The sequence below is a fragment of the Arvicanthis niloticus genome, chromosome 2 (genome assembly GCF_011762505.2).
Source record: "Arvicanthis niloticus isolate mArvNil1 chromosome 2, mArvNil1.pat.X, whole genome shotgun sequence".
NCBI lineage: Eukaryota > Metazoa > Chordata > Mammalia > Rodentia > Muridae > Arvicanthis > Arvicanthis niloticus.
In genome coordinates, this window is record NC_047659.1 from 63,230,746 (window position 1) to 63,251,202 (window position 20,457).

Sequence of the window (20,457 nt, forward strand, 5' to 3'; positions counted from 1 at the left end):
TGGAAACCTTCAACCCATAATGTGTCCTGCATTCAAGATATGCAGGGATAAAGATGGAGTAAAAATTGAAGGAATAGCCAACCAAGGACTGGCCTAACCTGAGACCCAAGCCATGTAAGAGAGCCAACCCCTGACACTATTAATGTTATTCTATACTTGCAAAGAGGAACCTAGCATAACTGTCCTCTGAGAGGCTCACCCAGCAGCTGATGGAAACAAATGCAGCCAAATATGAAGGGGAGGTTAGATAATCTTGTGAAAGACAGGGAGAAAGGATTGAAAGCATCAGAGTATATAGGATACCACAAGAAAACCTACAGAATCTCCTGGATATTTAAGATTTCTTTCTCCATGTGTTTGTGATAGCATCTTTGTGTTTTTATACTTACTTGAATATTTTCATTATTTTTATTGGTTATTTTATTTATTTATATTTCAAATGTTATTCTCCTTCCAGACTTTTCCTCCAAAAACCCCTATCCCATGCTCCCTCCCCCCTGCTTCCATGAGGGTGCTCCCCCACCCACTAACCCACTCCCACTTCACCATACTAGTATTCCCCAACCTTGGGGCTTCAAACCTACACAGGACCAATGGCCTGCTCTCTCACTGATGCCAGATGAGGTCATCCTCTGCTACATATGCAGCTGGAGCCATGGGTCCCTCCATGTTTATTTTTTGGTTGGTGGTTTAGTCCCTGGGAGCTCTGAGTGGTCTGGTTGGTTGGTATTGTTGTTCTTCCTATGGGTTGCAAACCCCTTCAGCTCCTTCAGTCCTTCCCCTAACTTCTCCATTGGAGTTACTAAGCTCAGTCCGATGGTTAGCTGCAAGCATCCGCATCTGTACTGGCAAGGTTCTGGCTGAGCCTTTCAGGAGACATCCATATCAGGCTCCTGTCAGCAAACACTTCTTGGCATTAGCAATAGTGACTGGGTTTGGTGGCTGCATATGGGATGGATCCCAGGTGGGGCAGTCTCTGGATGGCCTTTCCTTCAGTCTCTGCTCCACTCTTTGACCCTGTATTTCTTTTAGACAGGAGCAATTCTGGTTTAAAATTTTGAGAAGGGTGGGTGCCCCAATCCCTCAACTAGGGACTGTACCTAACCTCTGGATATGCTTGAGTGTTTAAAGAACTTTAATTATTATGGTTAGAAAGCTCTTACTTTTAAAAAGAAATGTAGTCATTTTATTTGAGTGATACATAAATCTATTAAGAGAATTCAGTATGTGATGAGTATGTTACTGACTACACACACTGTAAGCCCACAGCTTAAAAAGGAAGATGTCAGGCATATGACAGAGCTTACATATCTCAGAAAGATGGAGAATATGTTCAAAGTTTGCAATGGTAGACAGAAGAAACTCTCGACATGCTCATCATGTATCTTAAAGTTGTAATGGAAAATAAAAGAAGGGTCACTTGAAGGTGTGATAAAATGGGAGTTTGCCCTACATTTCCCTACCTCACAGAATAACACTAATACATCTTGCTCCTCCACTCCAGGGGCATTTTCATTTCTAGACACATTCTTTCTTGATTGTTGTTCAGCGCATTTTTCTCTTTGGCATCTAAGATTAATCACTCTAGGAAAGTTTTTAATTCTGGTTTTACCCGCTGTAGCTATAATATGAGCAAATCAAACTGGTTAACTTCACAGCTTAACTTAGTTCAAGGAAAGCATTTTAGTATCCTCTAAGCACCTAATCTTAATTTTCAAAAAAAAAAAAAAAAATTCTTTCTTGTTTTGTTGGGTTTTTTTGTGAGCATAGCATCATGGAATTAAGAATCACTTTTTTCTAAATAGATGAAAGTTTCAAAGTGTTCTCTTGTCTCTCACTATTGTGTAGTTAGGGTAAATGAAGAACATGAAAACAATTGTTAAGCATATTGTTTAAAATAACATTGCAGTGTATTCAGCTATTATAGACATACTTCAGATTAGGTAATGTATAAATAAAAACAACAAATTTTTCAGAGCTTGTAGGCTGAGAAGTTTTTTATTTTTTTAAATCTTTATATTCCTTTATTGGAGCAAGATTCCTGACGTATACAGTGATGTATTTACTAAACAGAGTCCTTTGCAGAAATTACACACTATCCATCTAGACAGATTTTGGTTACACTTTGCCAATTGATGGAGTAGTTCCATTTATAAAGTTTTATACATCAGAAAACTTTTAATTTAACCAGGCTGTCCATTAATCATCTCTGAAAAAGTGCCATTTAACTTTAGCCCTATTTTACAGCATTAAAAGGCTTATGCATCAGGTCACTTCCTGAACCATTATCCTCTGCACAATGGTGCTGAGCAGACAGTTCTTCATCCACCCAGTTCAGAGTCACATCTGAGAGCTTCCATTACATACTTGTGACAGCTACTACTGACCACCTCACCGACTGCTTACCCTGACAGCCCAACTTCTTGGCCAGTTCACACTGTCAATGAAGACACACCAGCAGCTGTCCTTCATAAATGGCATAGAGCAACAGATCAGTGACCGTGGGAGCAAGCGCTGCCATGAGGTCCAGGTAACTAAAGGCCCATTTAAAAAAAACGTCAAATTGAGATTAAAAAAAAATCAAGGGTACAAGTCCACAGCAGCAAGCTGTGCCCACTCAGTTACAGAGCCGTTAAGACATGATTCAAATCCCTTTAACTCAATCTGCACAGCCCTGAGGTCATCCTGCAAAGTGTGTATCAAAAAATATGAAGTTAGGGAGACAAAGTGTGACATGATGTCATTATGCAAGTCAAACTTGGAAGGTCTGTTGAGCATCTGTGCTGACAGAAAAGCATCAGGTCCTTTGTGTACACATTGGTTTTATTGTAACAAAGCAACGTGTACACTTCAACATTTAAAATGAGCATCATTTCCTGCCAGTGAAAACCAGAGAAAAAAATTAAAAATAAAGTTACAACAGAAAATGTCAACTCCAAATAAAACCCTATAGGTTCTGCTGATTCTCCCATTGTGTGGCAGGGCTCAAGTCAGCATCAGGAGAGAATTTTATTTTAAAAGTGTCACTTTAAACTGCAAGGATGTCTGTTAAACATCACAATTAAACATGCCAACGGAGAAGCCATGTTGTCAGATGCCCACCTACCCCCCACCCTTGCTCACTGTCTATATCCCCCCCTCTTTTCTCTTTTTTTTCTTTTATTAAACAAGAGAAAGTAGACAGGTATGTGTTGGTAAATGCTAACTGTCTGCATTCTCATAGAGACACAGTGTAATCTCTGAGCCCAATACACAGAGAAAAGAAAAAAGTTAGAATTCTATACACTACTACCCAGGGGCCTAGCACCTTCCATCCCCCAGCAGAGCCAAGGGAACTGGAGGGCTTTTCTTTTTTCCCACAGAGCAAGGTGGTGGTGTTGGATCCACGAGTTTTTGAGACAAGAAAGGATAAAAATGAATTTAAAACAGAAACGTGGAGATTCTTTTCCTGTTGCATTTTGCTCAAGATATTTTCCCCAAAATTAGTTGAGAACCATGATGTTAAGACCTCAAAAACAGGGCGACTGAGCACAGAGGGACAGGGCGGAAAGGACTGCAACTTGCTCCCAGGGACTGGAGAAAATTAAAAAAATAAAAAGAAAATAAAAAAAGAAGGTTGGAATCCATCAATCTTCTGTGCTAGTCATCCTCGCCTTCATCCTCCTCTCCTTTCCCTTCATCCTCATCGTCTTCTCCACCTTCATCTTCATCTCCATCAATATCTTCCAACCCTTCCTCATCTTCCTCTTCATCATCATCATCATCACCACCATCATCATCATCTGCTGCCTCTCCTTCTTCATCATCCATATTGGGAACCAAATAGTACTGCAAGGGATTTGGCCAAATATCATCTTAGATGACCTCTCCTAACTCGTCAGCACCTGCGTCAGAATGGTCAGTAAACCAGGTGAAGAAGCTCTCTGGCTCTTCGTGCTGTCTCTTCCTGCTGGCCTTATTCTGCGTTTGACTTGAGTGTTTTGTCAAATCCTTTCCAGATTTCCATTTGATTTCATTGGACTTTGAAGACGGGTCACCACTCTCATTCAGATGAAATTCTTTGGAGAGAACTTTATTTTCAAAGTTAGGATTTTCATCAAAAATAAAAATCTATTCTGTAACCTGATTTAATGTCTTCAAATTCTGTCATTTCAAATCTGGTCAAGTAATGCAGCGCCTCCTCGTCTTCCTCCCCAAGCAGCGCAGACACTTGTGGATGGTTGACAAATGTTACCCAAAAATTTGGGATTTTGGCGATCAATTCTGACCTCTTCTTAAAAAAAAAAAAAAAAAAAAAAAAAAACGGTTGGTGGAGTTTGTTATATTTTTGTTCTACTTTCAGAATTTCTTCACTGGCTTGTTCATTGAGTCTGTCTATTTCATTTTGTACTTCATCAATATGTTCAATTGTTTCTTGCTGTTTTTTCTTTTTTCTCCCTTCAGCAGGCCCGGAGAGGCCATCTTGTCCTCTAGCTTCGGGGCAGCAGCTGGTCTAGGTTTCTAGGGCTGAGGCGGGATAATAGATTGCCACTTCGGGGCCATGGCATGAGGGAGGTGGCCCGGAGACAGAGGCCAGAGCCCAGATGTTCACAGCAGGAAGAAACTTGCAGGAACTCGGCTGAGAAGTTTAAGATGGAAGTTTTAGTTAGCTCAGTGTCTGGGGCAGCATGACACTCTACTCAATAGCTGGCAATTGTTGTGTCTTCAAATGACAGAAGTGCAGAGCAGCTTCTTCCAACCTCAGACATTCGTATTTTTCCCAGACATTTGTACTGTCTGGGAGATTGTAATTCCCCTTTACTCAAATTTTTGTAGTATGCATCGTGTGAGAGTGTACATGCACCTTCATTCATATAGATATAGATATAGATATAGATATAGATATAGATATAGATATAGATATAGATATAGATATAGATATAATCACCTAATTAGTTTCAAATAAGTTTATAACAACATATCTCTTGTTTAATATTTTGTATTATGTCACTTTACTGAACTTTTTCATTGGATCTAATTTTCTCAAGAAAATTTTATGGTTTTACACATCTTCTCAAAAAATAATTTTGTATCTGATTTTATATTGAATGAGTTTTTCATTATCTAATTGAATGGCTAACCTCCAATATTATATGGAGCAGAAGGTGAAGACAGGTATTCATCATTTATCATTGAGTCTGGTGCCTGGTCACTTTTACTGTTTTAATGTAAATTCTTTCTGTGCATAGTTTGTGTTGGGTTTCACCAAGAAACAGGGTTAATTTTGTAAATATTTTCTCCATATTTATTATGATAATATTTTGATTGTTGTCATTCCTTCTATCAATACAATGAATTATACTAAGTTTTTTATATATGTAGACACTTCATTGCAACTCAGGAAATAATTTCTCAAAGTCAGAGGGTTTTAACTCTTTTAATATATATTTGCAGTGAATTTGGTAGAATTTTTGAAGAGATTTGCATCTATATTCATTAGAAATATTGGCTTTTATTTGACTATATTGTGTTTAGTTGGCATTTGTAGCATGATAATACTGTTTTTACACAATTGTACTCAGTACACAATTTAATGTAGTAGTATTTTCTTCAAATTTAAGATAATTTGTAAAATAGTGTCATTACTTGATGCTCTCTATTTTGATTTTTAATTATTTAATATGTTCATTTACTTTATATCTTAACCATAGTTTCCCCTTTCTCTTCACTTTCACGCCCCCCACCCCCATATACACACATATCCCCTCCTCATCTACTCTTTCTCCCTTTCTCTTCAAAAAGAGGAGACCTCCCACGGATATCAACCAGCCTTGACATATCAAGTTGCACTAAGATTAGGTGCATTTTCTATAGAGGTTAAAGAGGCAGCCTAGTAGGGCAAAGGGGTCTCAAAGTCAGGCAACAGTCAGAGACAGCTCCTCCTCCTACTGTTAGGAGTCTCACATGAAGACCAACATTCACAACGTATGTGCAGAGGACCTAGGTTAGTCCCATGCATGCTCTCTCATTGGCAGTTCCATCTCTGTGAGTCCTTATGAGCCCAGGTTAGTTGAGTGTATAGGATTCCTTGTGTTGTCCTTGATCCCTCTGGATCCTTTCTCTTCCCTTTTCACAAGATTCCATGAGTTCCTCCTAATGTTTTGCTGTGAACCTCTGTTTCCATCAGCTGTGTGAAGCCTCTCTGTTAGGCTTTTGTCTGACAGTATAGCAGAATATTGTTAACAGTATTAAGGGTGGCCTTCCTCTCACAGCACAAGTCTCAAATTCATCCAGTCATTGATTGATCATTCCCTCAATTTCTGCTATGTCCTTACCCTTGCACATCTTGTAGACAGGACAAGTGGTAAGTCCAAGATTTTGTGGTTATGTTAGTGTTCCAATCCCTATATTAGAAGTGTTGCCTGGCTACAAGAGATCGCTCTTTCAGTTTCCATATCCCCCACTGCTAGAAGTCTTAGTAAGCTAGGGTCATCCTCATAGATTCTTGGGAATTTTCATTGCCCTAGTTTTCTAGTTTGTCCCAGAGATACACCAGCCCCTAGTTATAGTTGTCTTTCCCAGTACTCTCCTCTCCTTCTGTCCCCAAACTGATCCCTTCTGTTCCTATCTATCCCAATCCCTACTGTATCCAGTCCCCTCACCTAATCCACATTCAATATCTCTTCTATGTCCCCTTCTCAATGAGATTCATGCATCTGCCCTTGAGTCCTCCTTGATGCTTAGCTTCTTTGGATCAGTTGTTATCCTTTACTTTATAGTTGATATCCACTTATAAGTGAATACATACCATGTTTGTCTTTCTGCATTACTTTGCTCAGGATGAACTTTTCTTGTTCCACCAATTTGCCTGCAAATTTCATGATGTCATTGTTTTTAATAGCTGAGTAATACTCCACTGTGTAAATGTATCACATTTTCTTTATCCATTCTTTGATGGATGGATATCTAGGTTGTTTTCAATTTCTGGCTGTTATGAATAAAGCTGCTATGAACATAGTTGAGCAAGTGTCCTTGTGGTATGGTGGAGCATCCTTTGAGTATATGCCCAGAGTTAGTATAGCTAGGTCTTGAGGTAGATTTATTCACAATATCCCTAGAAACTGCCAAATCGATTTCCAATGTTTTTGTACAATTTTGAAATTCTACCAGGGTAGGGGTGGGGATTTGTGGGTAGGGTACTTGAAGGCTCTAGTGTCTTCAGATCAGGAGCACTGGGACATGTGTCAGGAATTCAGGACTGGGCCTTTTTTTGCTAGGAAGCTTTCCATAGAGGGAAAGGAGTTAAAGTACTGAAGGAGCTGAAGGGGTTTGCAACCCATAGGAAGAACAATATCAACTAACCAAATATCCCAGAGCTCCCAGGACCTAAACCACCAACCAAAGAGTGCACGTAAAGGGTCCCATGGCTCTAGCTGCATACATAGCAGTGGATGGCCTTGTGGAACATCAATGGGAGGAGAGGCCCCTGGTCCTAGGAAGGCTTCATGTCCCAGTATAGGAGAATGCCAGGGCAGGGAGGGAGAACTTGCAAATTAGATGAGCTGACACATAAATGTAAAAAATTATGTAAAAAAATTAAAAATCAATAACAACCAACAAACAACAACAGTAAAACAGCAAGCCAGGCAACACAGAGATGCAGTGATGAGATCATATGACTGCATCTTTTACCTGCATCTCCTTATTCATGATGGTTTTTTCACTGACTGGGATCAATGAGAAATGAAACCTTATTTTGGTATTAAGTTTTTCTAGTTTTAACTTTTCATTTTTTATGCAATATATTTTGATCATATTCTTTCTTTTGCCCCAACTCTCTTCTCAGATCCTCCTTACTCCTTACTTACCCAATATCCTATTCTTTCCCCTTTCTTTTTCTCTTTCTAAAGAAAAAAAAGCAAAGAACAGAAAAAAAAAAAAAAAAAAAAACAACCAACAAACAACCAATAAGAAAAAAGTTACCAAAAAAAGCATAAAAATATATGGAGTCCTACTTTGTGTTAATTATCTGTTTCTCTGATGGGCCTTCTCTGACATGTGGTTAATATGCTTAGTGCTGCTCCATTCATAAAAACCTGATTTTCCTTCTCCCAGAAACTATCCATTACAAATAGCTTCTTAGTCAAGGGTGGGCCTATATGCCTACTTCCCCTGCATTGTCTTAGGATTTTATCTGGTTTATGCTGGGGCTAATCCCGTGCATGTTGTCTGTCTTCTGAGTTCCTATGTGAATCTGTTCTCTTGTGTCTAGAAAAAAAGGTTCCATCAATTCTTCCACCATTTCTGGTTCTTAAGCTCTGTCTTCTTTTCCACATGTATACCCAGAAATTGAGGATATACATGTGGTAAAGACAGCCCATTTGAATTGAATTTTTGAAAGCTTGTCACTGTCTACACATCGTCAAGCTTTGAGTCTTTCTGTTAATTACCACCTACTTCAAGAAAAATTGCACTATTTATCAATTAGGGATAATTTTATTGCTATGCCCATAATATGTCAAATAATAGTATTAGTTTTCTTGTAGGGCCCATGACCTATCTGGTGTCTGGTTTTTGAACAAACTAAAAGTATCATGTAATACATTGGTTCTATCTCATGAAGCTAGCCTTAAATTAAAAAAAAAGTTTAAAAAAAATTTAAAAAAGAAAGGAAGAAATAGTAGATGACTACTCTAATATACATGCTGCTGTTGTAGCAGTGGGCATATTTTCCAAGCAGGTTGCTATTTATTTGAAATTTTATAGAAAAGATAAAGAGCTACATGTGTAGCTTGATGATAGTGTCTTGCTTTTCTTCTTAGACCATAATCATTTCATTCCTGAATTATAAAATCTTTTGATATTGTCAACATCCTAGCCCCCCCACATACTGCTACCATCAGATAGAATAGACTAGTCTATGAAGAACATGAAATTATATTCAAATAATATATAAAATTATGTACAACAATATGCTGAAATTTTAATTAAAATTATATTTAGCAAATCAGGACATTCAAATTAAAACTGTACTGAAATACTATTTTGCAACTATTAGAATGGCTATCATCAAGAAATCAAACAACAAAAATCAATGTTACATCAAAGGAAGGTGAGCAGTATAAGAAATACTAAATATATTTTTTCTATCAAGTGCTATAAAATTTGTATTTAGGACAAAGAATTACAACATATTTATCTCCCTTGTCTTTTATGTATTTTAATACTCAAAACCCATTAAACCTTTGTTTACATAAATGTCCATGGCTTTATTTAAAATTTTTGTGTGGATCAGAAACCCCTCTATTCTTTCTCCTTCATAAAGCACATCCCTTTCTTTGTAACTCCAAACTTTTTTTCTGGCAAAAAGACAAAAGAATTATTCAATGTTAGTAAGAATGTGTTCAGCCATAATGAAAATCAATAGGACACTTCCTCAAAGCTACAACAAGCAGATTTCCCTAAATTTGAATGGTTTCATTACTGTTAAATTCAAATAGACAAGTTTTTAAGACGGATATAAAATTCAAAAAAATTAAAGTTGATATATAAACTGAAATATAATCCTCTTTCAAAAATTTCTTTTTAAAATTCTATATTGGCCCTATATTTTATTGCACCTTCAGAGCAATAGTAGATCTTAGCTGTTTTAGTTTTGTGGAATCTCTAGAGATTATCATTCACAAACAATGATGGGCTCCTCCCATCTCTGTTCCCAAGACTGGCTGACATAAAATGCTTCTCAACCCAAGCAACAAGCATGTACTGGCAGGAATGGCCTAACTGCATATTATCTCTCAAGATATCAAGAAATGATCCAAACTCTATAGCAGGTGGCATAGGACTCCCACAAAATAATGGAGTTACAAAAGACAGGAAACCTACAGTTATTCTGTGAAGATTTTCCTTGTCCTTCCTAAACTCTGACTGTTTACTGAGGTCACTACCATAAATTGAGACCTCCTTTTACTTATAATAGGTGGAATAAGTAAATTTTTACCCAAATGTCTAAGATATCTTGACTCTCATGCAGATTTTTTAAAAGCATGAATTTAATAGCTAACTTATATCAGATAAGGTGGTTCATTCTTTTTTATTAATAGATTCTAAGTAAGTATAGAATAAATTTAACCACGTTAATATTGAGTTTCCTACTCTGGAGACATGCCAGACATAAAAGGGAAAACAACATCCTCTAATCTCCAAAATAATGCTAGTTCTGCAGAATTCCATTACTTCCAAATAAGTAATGAACACACTGTATTTTTTGAATGAAATAATTTTGACCTCTTTACCTTTTATATTAATTTTGATAAAATATAACATTTTTTATTTTTTATCTGAATCCACTATCAATCTCTTCCATACTTTCCTTATGGCATTTTTCATGTCCTTATTCCTAAAAGTATAAATCATAGGATTAAGCAAGGGGGATAGCATGGTGTAAAATATTGCTACCATTTTGTCAAAGGAGAAGGCAGTGGGAGGTCTTGCATATGTAAATATACACGGGACAAAAAACAAGACCACAACAGCAATATGGGACCCACAAGTAGACAGAGCTTTCCACCGTCCTTCAGAACTATGAGATCTCAGAGACAGCAAGATAAAACCATAAGAGACAAGCAACAAAGAGAAAATTATGATGCAGATAAACCCACTGTTGGCAACAACCAAAAGGCCAAAGATATGAGTGTCAGTGCAAGCAAGCTCCAGTAATGGATACAAGTCACATATGAAGTGATCAATTATATTGGGTCCACAGAAAGGCAGTTGCAAAGTGAAGATAATTTGGATGATAGAGTGTAAGAATCCTCCTGCCCAGGCCACTCCCACTAGAGTACCACAGAGCTTCAGGGTCATGATGGAAGAATAGTGTAAGGGCTTGCAAATAGCAACATATCGGTCATAGGCCATGGCTGACAGGACAATCACCTCAGCCCCACCAAAGAAGTGTTCAGCAAAAAGTTGTATCATGCATCCTTCAAAGGAGATGGTTTTTCTCTCATAGAGAGAATCAACAATCATCTTGGGTGTCATGGCAGAGGAGAAGCTTGCATCCAGTAAAGACAAGAAAGCCAGAAAGAAATACATGGGAGAGCCCAGGAGTGCAGGGCTACAGACAACAGTCACCACAATCATCATGTTGCCCCCAATAGTTGCAATGTAGATAAGTAAACATAGTATAAATATTAGTTTTTGAACATTTGGATTCTGTGAAAGTCCCAGGAAGACAAATTCAGTTATAAAACTCTGGTTATGCATGGTTTCCAAGGAAAAGATGAATGTCCAATAGAGAACGTATAATTTGGCAGTGATGATAAACATTTGCTTCAATCCAATTTATAGTATTGAGGATTTTTTTAGTCAAATCCAAAATCATATTTAGTGCTTCATTTTGTTGAGAAACAAAAAAAACCAAAAACATTTCAAGGTAATAGTGAAAAGATCAGTCTGATTGAAGCAGAGATAAATTATAGAATACTTAAAATCTAGGGATCTCTATACAAGGAATGGAAACAGCTATATGGGTAGAAGAAGACTGACAGTATTTTATATGTAATTCTATATTTGGCAATTTATTTGAAATCCTAATTGAATTGCTACAAAGTCTCCTGAGATTTTGTTCATCTTATGAGGAAGTGAGGACCATGTTTATTTATGTCTTCCATTGTCAGAAAATTACATATTAATGATGAGATAACTAACAGCTGTCATATATAAATAGAAGAAATATCCTACATTTTAGAAGATAATAAACAAGCATCATAATAAGTTCTTTAAAGTTTAAAAATATAAACTGAACATGCCTTTATAAATTTTTATCACTTATTTTACTTTTGGCTAAAATGTACTCAATAAGTGTGGTACCTGCTATTGACTTAATAACTAATTTTTTATAGAAAAGAAAGACATATGTGCACAGGTACAGGCTTAAGTATTGTATATCAAGATCTTTTAAAGTTATCATCTAAAATTAAAACAGAAGATCATAAAAACAAATAATACCACTCCTGAGTTTTTCAGATGATTAGTAATACAAAAATAAAAAAACAAGCAGTCCACAAGGTCCTAGCTATTCTTTACCTGTTTTATTTGTAAGAAACTCATGATTCAGGAGATTAAGTTGAATTTTGGAAAAGAAATGTCCAATGCTATTTAAATATTGGAAAGAATCTCCGACTTTAGTTTCAAGTCTGGTCCACTGAAAGAACAGAGAAAAGATAGCAATTTTTCTTTCCCATTAAGAACTTCAAGCCTCTTTCTGCTTGTAAGTGTTAAGGATTCTCAATATGTTGTTCAGGTTTGATGGAACATTTTAATAAAATCAACACAGTAATTTATGAAGAATTATAAGTTAATGGTCCAGTAGACTATATATGAAAGTTGCCAACAGCTATGATATTGTTGAAGACAGGGTACATGGAATTTCAGTCATGGCTTTATTAATAATTTTCCAAAGATTTATAAAAACCTGCTTGGTTTGACCATGTATAACTCCTAATGACACATATATTTGAAATGTAAATAACCTTCTCAAGAAGAAATAATATCCAGTTATATCTCTGCATCTGAGAGTATTATGATGATATGCTAAACTTAAAAGTATAACAATAGTCCCTGGGGTAACTGTGTCATTTTCAAACTTATAACAGATAATCTAGGAAAAAGCCTTACCCACAGAATGATTTTTTCTTTCATTTCTACTTGTGTACACAGATGAAAAGAATTATCAAGTTCTCCTTATATGTGTTACTGATATGTATCGATCAAGAAGCAGGTGTTTGTAAATATAAGTATATGCTTGTACCTGTTTGTCAAAAATAGGTAAACAAAAAATACTATTTAAAATATTTAAAAATAATCCCAGTTTATGAATTCTACTTAAAATTAACAAAAATCATGTAAACATGAACAAAACTAGAAAGTATGTAAATTGTACATTAGTTTTTGTCCTCAGTGCTCCAATTTACTTCTCCTGAGTATCTGTACTATGAATTCCAAAACTTCTTATAAATTATCACCAAGGAGCAGGAAGATTAAACAAACTTTAAACAACCATGGCAAATAGTTATCATAGAGAAAAGTATGCCAATAAATGGCTCAGGGTCTTGGTAGGGCTAAATCAGGAAAGAGAGTCAGGTAAAATGTCAGAAGATGAGCTGTTGACTCTTGGTTGCATACCCAATACAAGATTTGGTATTTGTTCTATGGTTTGGAGCAGATTACTTAGGGTTCCAAAAACTCCCAAAGACTCATATGACATTTCTTTGTTTAAACTTGATAGGAAATGTAGCTCAATTGTTTCTTAAGGGAATGGGAAAAGTTATATCATCAATGCAGTAAGAATATCAAAAGACAGTATTGAGGGGTGAGCACACATTCTACAATCAGAAAGATGACATTCTACTCCCAAAACATTTTACCAATTTTTTATATGTTCAAATATGTAAAAAAATGTTTTTACAGCAATGAAAAATATATTTTTAATTTATGACATATTCTTTTTTACTATTACAATAGTTCTCCCTCTTTTTTTTCTCCGTTCAAACCTTCCCATATACTATTTCTTACTCTCTTTAAAATTCATGGCCTTTATGATGATTAATTGTTGTTATATGCAAGTATGTATATGAACTATATTACTTAATATGTTTGAGTCTGTATAATGTTAGCAGCATGCACATTTCTGGTTGACCATTTGGTATTTAATTAACTGTGTGTTTTCTCCCATGAGGAAAACTATTTCTTCCACTCTTAGCATTCTTTAGTTGTCTGCAGTTCTTTATGAAGGATTGAGGCCTCATGGACTTTTCCATCAACTTTGACATGTCTACTGGTGTCATCATTGTTCAGCTCATGTTGGTGAGATCTATGAGTGTTAGTTCAGAAATTATTAGGAGATACAATTGCACATCAAACTCTCTGATCCTCTGATTCTTACACTCTTTCCACACATTCTTTAGAAATATTCCCTGAACCTTAAATGTATGAGTGTTTTGTGGATGTTTTTATACAGACATGTCTCCAAAACTCAATGTTTTGATTGGTTGTGGTTTTCTATTCTGGTCTTAGTCTTTTCAATAAAAATGTTTCTTTGATGAGGGTTAAAGACAGCTTTATTAAACCAGCATACTCACTAACAATAATCAAATTCTCTGTTGTTACATACACAGATAAATGAATGACACTGCCCTCAGATTGCCTGTTCCAGATAGCTTCTTTGTGTGGAGAAAATTGAATTGTCTGTGACAATGAAAGGAACAAATAACTTATATTAATTGAATTATTTTTACCACCCACTTCCTTAGCAAGTTTAGTCAATTTAAAGGTATTCAAAATAAAAGTTAATTTAAAAAATGTTTAGTTTCTCTTATCAAATACCTGGCAATGCCAGCTTGCTTCTGTGGCAGCCATTGTCAATGAACAAACTATGGTATTCTATGTCCTCTGACATAAAATAGAGACAGTAACACAGATAAAGCTCAGGAGACCTATAAAAGACAGTGTAACCACATTTGACAAAACATATATCAATAATAATAGAAAATATTGATGTCAGCATGATTTTTTTTAGAGACAGGGTTTCTCTGTGTAGCCCTGGCTGTCCTGGAACTCACTCTGTAGACCAGGCTGGCCTCGAACTCAGAAATCCGCCTGCCTCTGCCTCCCAAGTACTGGGATTAAAGGCGTGCGCCACCACCACCCAGCGTCAGCATGATTTTTAAACAGCTTCTATATAATAAAATAAAACTGCCATAAAATAGTGTTCTCTAAAAATTATGTTATCTTCCATTATAACTCTTTAATTGCAACAAAAGTGGTTCATTCATTAATTGATTTTATAAAGCTTATGAGTAAATACTTCTGGAAGCATAAATATGTTTAGAATATTAATCTTAATAAGCACAGCCCTAAAGTCTTATTATAAATATGAGATGAATTAAGGAAGCAATAGAATAAGAAATTGTACACTACAGATACCGGTAAGCAAGAAAGCCACTTAAAATAAGCATAGAAAGATGATCACATATATTAAATATTTATTCCTACCATCTAGGTAAGAACATTCCTTTATATAACTATCTGGGAAACATGCCTCTTCCTATTTCAGGTCCTTCTCTTGGCTTTCATGGATGCTCTGATGATTGCCCCAGATGCTATAATTTTCATAATCTTACTGTCTCTGGAAAGGATGGCTGTGATAACACTTCTGTGTTTCCACTGCTGTTTATTCCAGATGATGCCTGCTGTCTCTTTTGTTGTCTTGCTAATTCATCTCTTTTAAGGGAGACACTAAGCCATGGCTAACACTAACATAGTGCAGGGCTCCAGATGTTCAATCTTTCTGTGGATTCTAAGGCAGGAACCTAGCATTATTCACAAACATCAAAGATACTTAGAGAAAGTAAGAGGACACATTTAACTTGGAATACTTCACTCTGTGACATGTGTCGTTCTTCTTACCTTAATGTCTGTTCTTGTGTAGTTGTTTGGTGTGTGTTTGTGGATATGGTAAATTCCATGTTATGTATTATTAAGTATAAAGAGGACAGCATTCCATGGCTCTACATCAGGATTCTGTAAACTTTATAGACATTCTCTGAAAAGTTAACTATTTAACCTTACTTAAAATGAAGAAGAGTTAGAGAATATTTTAAAATAATTCTGTTGAGGTAAAATAAAACATGTGTTAGTTGCATTTTAACTGATTCATATTTAACTCATAGATAAAATTTAAATAGTATTAATGACATTAAACCTCTAAGAATGGCTGGTTTGGGTTGCACTTCAAAATTCTGATTATTTTTTAATGAGTTTTTTGTTTTTATTGGATACCTATAATGCAAAAAAAATCCTATAGGTTTCATGTGTGTTATTGTATTTTTCTACTTGCACAACTGAACATAGAACCTTCAGATTAGGAACTATAGCCTAATTATAAATCTTTTTTGAAAACTGAATAAAAGAATTTTAGCTCTCACGTGTATCAATTCCAGTGATGACTCTCTTTATTCTATATGGAGTAGGTCTATGCAGTTTCCAGTCAGACTCTAAGGCGCCTTTTAATTTTTTCTTCTTATCTTGGACAAAAAGGAGGGGCATCTTCAGCAAACAACTGCCCCTAATATACTATCTGTAACATGTTATTAAGGTGAAACAAAAGAAGCGAAACTTTCTTTCTTGATGTACAACTAGAATTTAAAGATTTTTCCGTGGGATTTGAGAACGAGTAGCCCCACCCACCTCACGACTTGGAAAATTTCCACCACTTTGATTTTCCATGACATAAATTTAAGTGGTGTTATAGCCTCATCTATTTCATTTACATTTCTATCTTTGTATCCTCATAGGATCAGAGGATTTTTTTCTTTTCTTTGAACTTCTGACTTCAAATTGAAGATACTTCCAAATATAAGAGCTTAGTTCTGAAAGAATATTGCACAAACACACACACACAAACACACAAGGATTTTCTGGGACAATAGAATGCTTACCAAAGAATGAAACATATGTTTATACCATAAATACTAAAGAATGAAACATATATTTATACCATAAATATTGATTGGTTGTTGAAAATGTAATGTTTTTCTCCCAGAAACTGATTTTGACATTCTTTAACTTTCAAACTAAATGTAATAAGTTGGCAATTAATTTTTCTCTTTTCTTATAGAGTTGAAAATATAAGACTTATTGGTGTCATGTTGGTGAAACATAGTACTAAGTCTGATGCATGAGAAAAAAACTGATATTTTAGATCTCTGGAATGTTTTAGGAAAGTCCTACAAGAAATATATCCAATTTGTTCAAGCTTAAATGTCACATTTTACTAATTTTCACACCTCACATAAAAAATAAGAATTGAACTGATGCATATTAAAACATTAAAGCTCAGAAGCATCATCCCTTCAATAATGACTAGAATTAAACTGAAGTGTTTTTTTCCTCTGTTGGTTAAAAGTTTATATTTGTGTACTTACACAAAAGAATACTTGGCATGATCACACTGTTAATACAATTTGTAACTCTGTTGCAAACTTCAAAAACTCTACACAAAGAACTACAGGCAACTAAGGAGTAGAGTGCTGTGAGTGGAAAAAAATTAGTCTTCCCTAAGAAGAGAAGTCTTATTAGTTACTTAATAGCAAACTGCTGTGAAAATATTACACAAGTAACATTGAATGAATAGGGCATATTTAGTAACATCTATATCTATGTCTATGCCTATCTATAAATATATATGTATGTGTTCAGGAATATATAATATATACATATAATTTTATATACATACATATTACATACGTGCATATAACAACAATTAATGATTAAAAAACATGAATTTGAATGAGAACATGGAGGAATATATGGGAGGATTTGGAGCAAGTAAAAAAATAAGGGAATTGTGGTAATTATTTTATAATTTCAACAACAAAGAAGTCATATAAATAAATAAAGGAAATACTATTTTTTTTGAGGTGTAGAAAAAAAAGACAAATTTTACAGTTCAAATCAGAATAGATAAACTTAGAGAAAGAAGGAGCCATGGGTAAGGTGAGAAAAGAGTCATTTATTATTTTAAACTTCATCTAATACCCGTACTTTCCCACTAACTGAATATCTCTCACTATCATTTATGTCATGATCAAATGTATAGTAAGTTTCCACAGAGAGATGTTCTCATTCTTTTGTAATTTATTTTGTTCCATAGAAATCTTATTACTTAGTCAATGATAAATTTTAAAAATTATAGTTTTAAGTTGTGCTCTGCTCTAACAGATCTAGTCCTCCATTATCATGCTCATATGTTTTTATTACTATGACATTTATCCATATATAAAATATCTATATAAATGTTAGGACTAGCTATCAGTTTCTATATGAAAATGTTTTGTCATTATAGAGGCAAAAGAGAAGAGTAACAAAATTATTAAAACTTGTGTATATGAATCAGGACTTAAGTACTTATGAACTATCCCTTCAGTGAATGCAAATTTTCCTCCTATTGTTATATACACATATATGTATATAACATATATATATATGTGTGTGTATACATATATATGTATATAACATATATGTGTGTACTTATACATATACACATACATCATATACATACACATACATATACATATATTCCCTCTCAGATCTAGGAACTCTTTCTTATTTTCCCCAATAGAACTTATCTCCACTACAATGGGACATCTTCTAGTGCTTACATTTATTTACCTTTACATCATCATTATTGATGCTGCATTACAGATGAGGCTTCCCGTCTTCACCAGCTTTCAATGACTCTCCCCAAGACAATTTCCTTTCTTGTAAAGTTTTTATTTTACAAACGATAGGAAGTGTACAAGCAAGCATGAACAATATTTCTTCTGTCTTGTCAATTTTATTACTTGGAATTTCACAGTAGAGTATAGACTACCTATCTTTAGACCATGTCTAACCATGAACTTAGACCATAATCACAGCACTCATACATTGAGTCATACTCTGACATGGTTCAGATCCCTGCCTTCCCCTACCCTGAAACCTACATAGAAGAAAGAATGAAGACCTGGTCATCTTAGTCAAGTCAATTTAAGGCCTCATCACAGCAACTTAAGATCAATGAATGTGATCACATCATTACATCCACTGAAAACAAGAAAACATATTCATTCAGCTGGCAGGAAATGTGTAAGTCAGAACTTCAGAACAATAGCCTTGAAAGAAATTGAAGGTGATAATTTCAGACCCTCCTCAGAACCACTTAATACTTAGTATAGACTTCTAACAGATGGCAATAAACTTTGTAACTGTAATATGAAGGAACATATGATAAAGGAAGCACACTCTTACTTACACCAGGTGTGGTGTTGTAATTTCTGACATGGCAGTCGAAGTACCAAAGAATGGAATTTCACTAGGTCCAACATACATGGTCAATACCAAAAGTCAGTAAAGGACTTTAACCATATTTTTAATCACAGAAAATTTACCACATAGATGCCATTTTCACTACTGGTCTAGTACAATTTTATAAAATATTTAATTAAATAAGCAAACTATAAGCCATTACGCCAAGCTACACTCTTTAAATATGGTGCTATCTATAAGAACAGATACAATTTCCTGTGGGCAGCAGCTAAAGGTATAGATGCAATGAGTGGACTCTAGGAGTAGACTCTTACATTAGAAGAGTTCTACTACAGGGACTTCATCCCATTTTGTTCCCACTGAAAGACCTGAAAGGTGATAACTCCAGATACACATCAATGGGAAAATTTTTGATGGTGTCTATCTTAGTTAGGGTTTTCCTGCTGTAAACAGACACTATGGCCAAAGCAACTCTTTAAAAACAACATACAATGGAGGCTGGCTTACCGGTTTAGAGACTTACTCTATTGTTATCAAGGCAGGAACATGGCAGTGGCCAGCCAGGAATGGCAGAGGAAGAGCTGAGATTCTATATCTTCATGTGAAGGCCACTAGGAGAAGACTAGCTCTCATGTGGTTAGGAGGAGGGTCCCATTGCTCACCATGACAGTGACACACTTGCTCCAACAAAACCACACCTACTCCAAAAAAACCACACCTACAAATAATGACACTCCCTGGGTCAAGCATATTCAAACCATCACAAGGCCCATGCAGTAGAACTCAGTAATCGTGTTCCAGAAGACACTACCCAGTTCCTCACACTTAAAAACCACTTATAAAATACCAACAAGAGTTCTCCAAGTAGTATTTAGAAACAAGGAAAACAGTTTCTTAAACTCAGGTATAAGGACAACCTCTCTGACTTATTGATTCTTTCTGTCAGTTAAAACACAGTAAATTAACTACAAAGACAGTTTGTAGAATGGCCCAATATAAAAGTCCTATAGCAAGAACATGGTTGACCAGTAAGAGGACATAAAAAGTACCATATGTATTGAGAAAGACACTGAGAAATAAGTTGAAATAGAGATGTTTAGAAAGATAAACAGATAGCCATATCATGCATATCACAGTTAGATGAAATGTTAAGATTTTAGCTTTTTACATTTCATGTCAAAGATATGTGTTGAAATATAATTTAAAAGGTTAAAAGAGATATGTGAGTGACCTGCTGAGGTTCAAATGTTAGAGCTGAGATCTCAGTAAAATAGGAAGCAGGTTTACATAGTGGTACTATTAAGTTTAATCTTTGAAGGTTATTGTTACATAAACGTTCTACTTCCACTTAAAGTGGATATGTATTGTTGGTTTACTATCAATTTATACCATGTATAAAAAGGCTCCTCTACTCCTGCCTTTTCTCTGAAATAATAACATGGAGACCTGATATTTTTATTAAAATGTTTCAGGCACTATACCTGGACAGATGCTCATCCATTCTAACCTCAATCTAACCTGATTAAGCTGCCTACTACTCACTCATGTGCCCTGTTACTTGACCTCTTCATCTTGCCCTGGCTGTTCATGTTCCATTGGTGTCCTCTTCAA

General features: G+C 35.3%; 1 protein-coding gene and 1 pseudogene across 8 annotated transcripts; both read right to left on the reverse strand.

Moving 5' to 3' along the window:
- Nucleotides 1-3,324: 3,324 nt before the first annotated feature.
- LOC117704636 (protein SET-like) lies at nucleotides 3,325-4,542 on the reverse strand (annotated as a pseudogene).
- Nucleotides 4,543-5,758: 1,216 nt separating this feature from the next.
- On the reverse strand, nucleotides 5,759-16,150 carry LOC117704626 (olfactory receptor 4C15-like). 8 transcript variants are annotated; one of them, XM_076929114.1, is made up of 4 exons: nucleotides 15,966-16,150; nucleotides 14,153-14,226; nucleotides 12,658-12,790; nucleotides 5,759-12,184 (listed from the first exon to the last, which is right to left on the reverse strand). In XM_076929114.1, exon 4 carries the CDS (start codon nucleotides 11,305-11,307, stop codon nucleotides 10,309-10,311), a length of 999 nt encoding a protein of 332 aa, XP_076785229.1. In that variant the 5' UTR covers nucleotides 11,308-12,184; nucleotides 12,658-12,790; nucleotides 14,153-14,226; nucleotides 15,966-16,150; the 3' UTR covers nucleotides 5,759-10,308. The 8 variants fall into 8 exon arrangements, with proteins under 8 accessions (XP_076785229.1, XP_076785228.1, XP_076785227.1 ...); XM_076929113.1 differs by adding an exon at nucleotides 15,448-15,568 and having other exon boundaries at nucleotides 12,658-14,226; XM_076929112.1 differs by adding an exon at nucleotides 14,365-15,568 and having other exon boundaries at nucleotides 12,658-14,226.
- Nucleotides 16,151-20,457: the final 4,307 nt, after the last annotated feature.

What these genes read in the sequence shown, in the direction of transcription:
- LOC117704626 (XM_076929115.1), bottom strand. Translation starts at nt 11,307, where the DNA reads ATGTTTATCATCACTGCCAAATTATACGTTCTCTATTGGACATTCATC.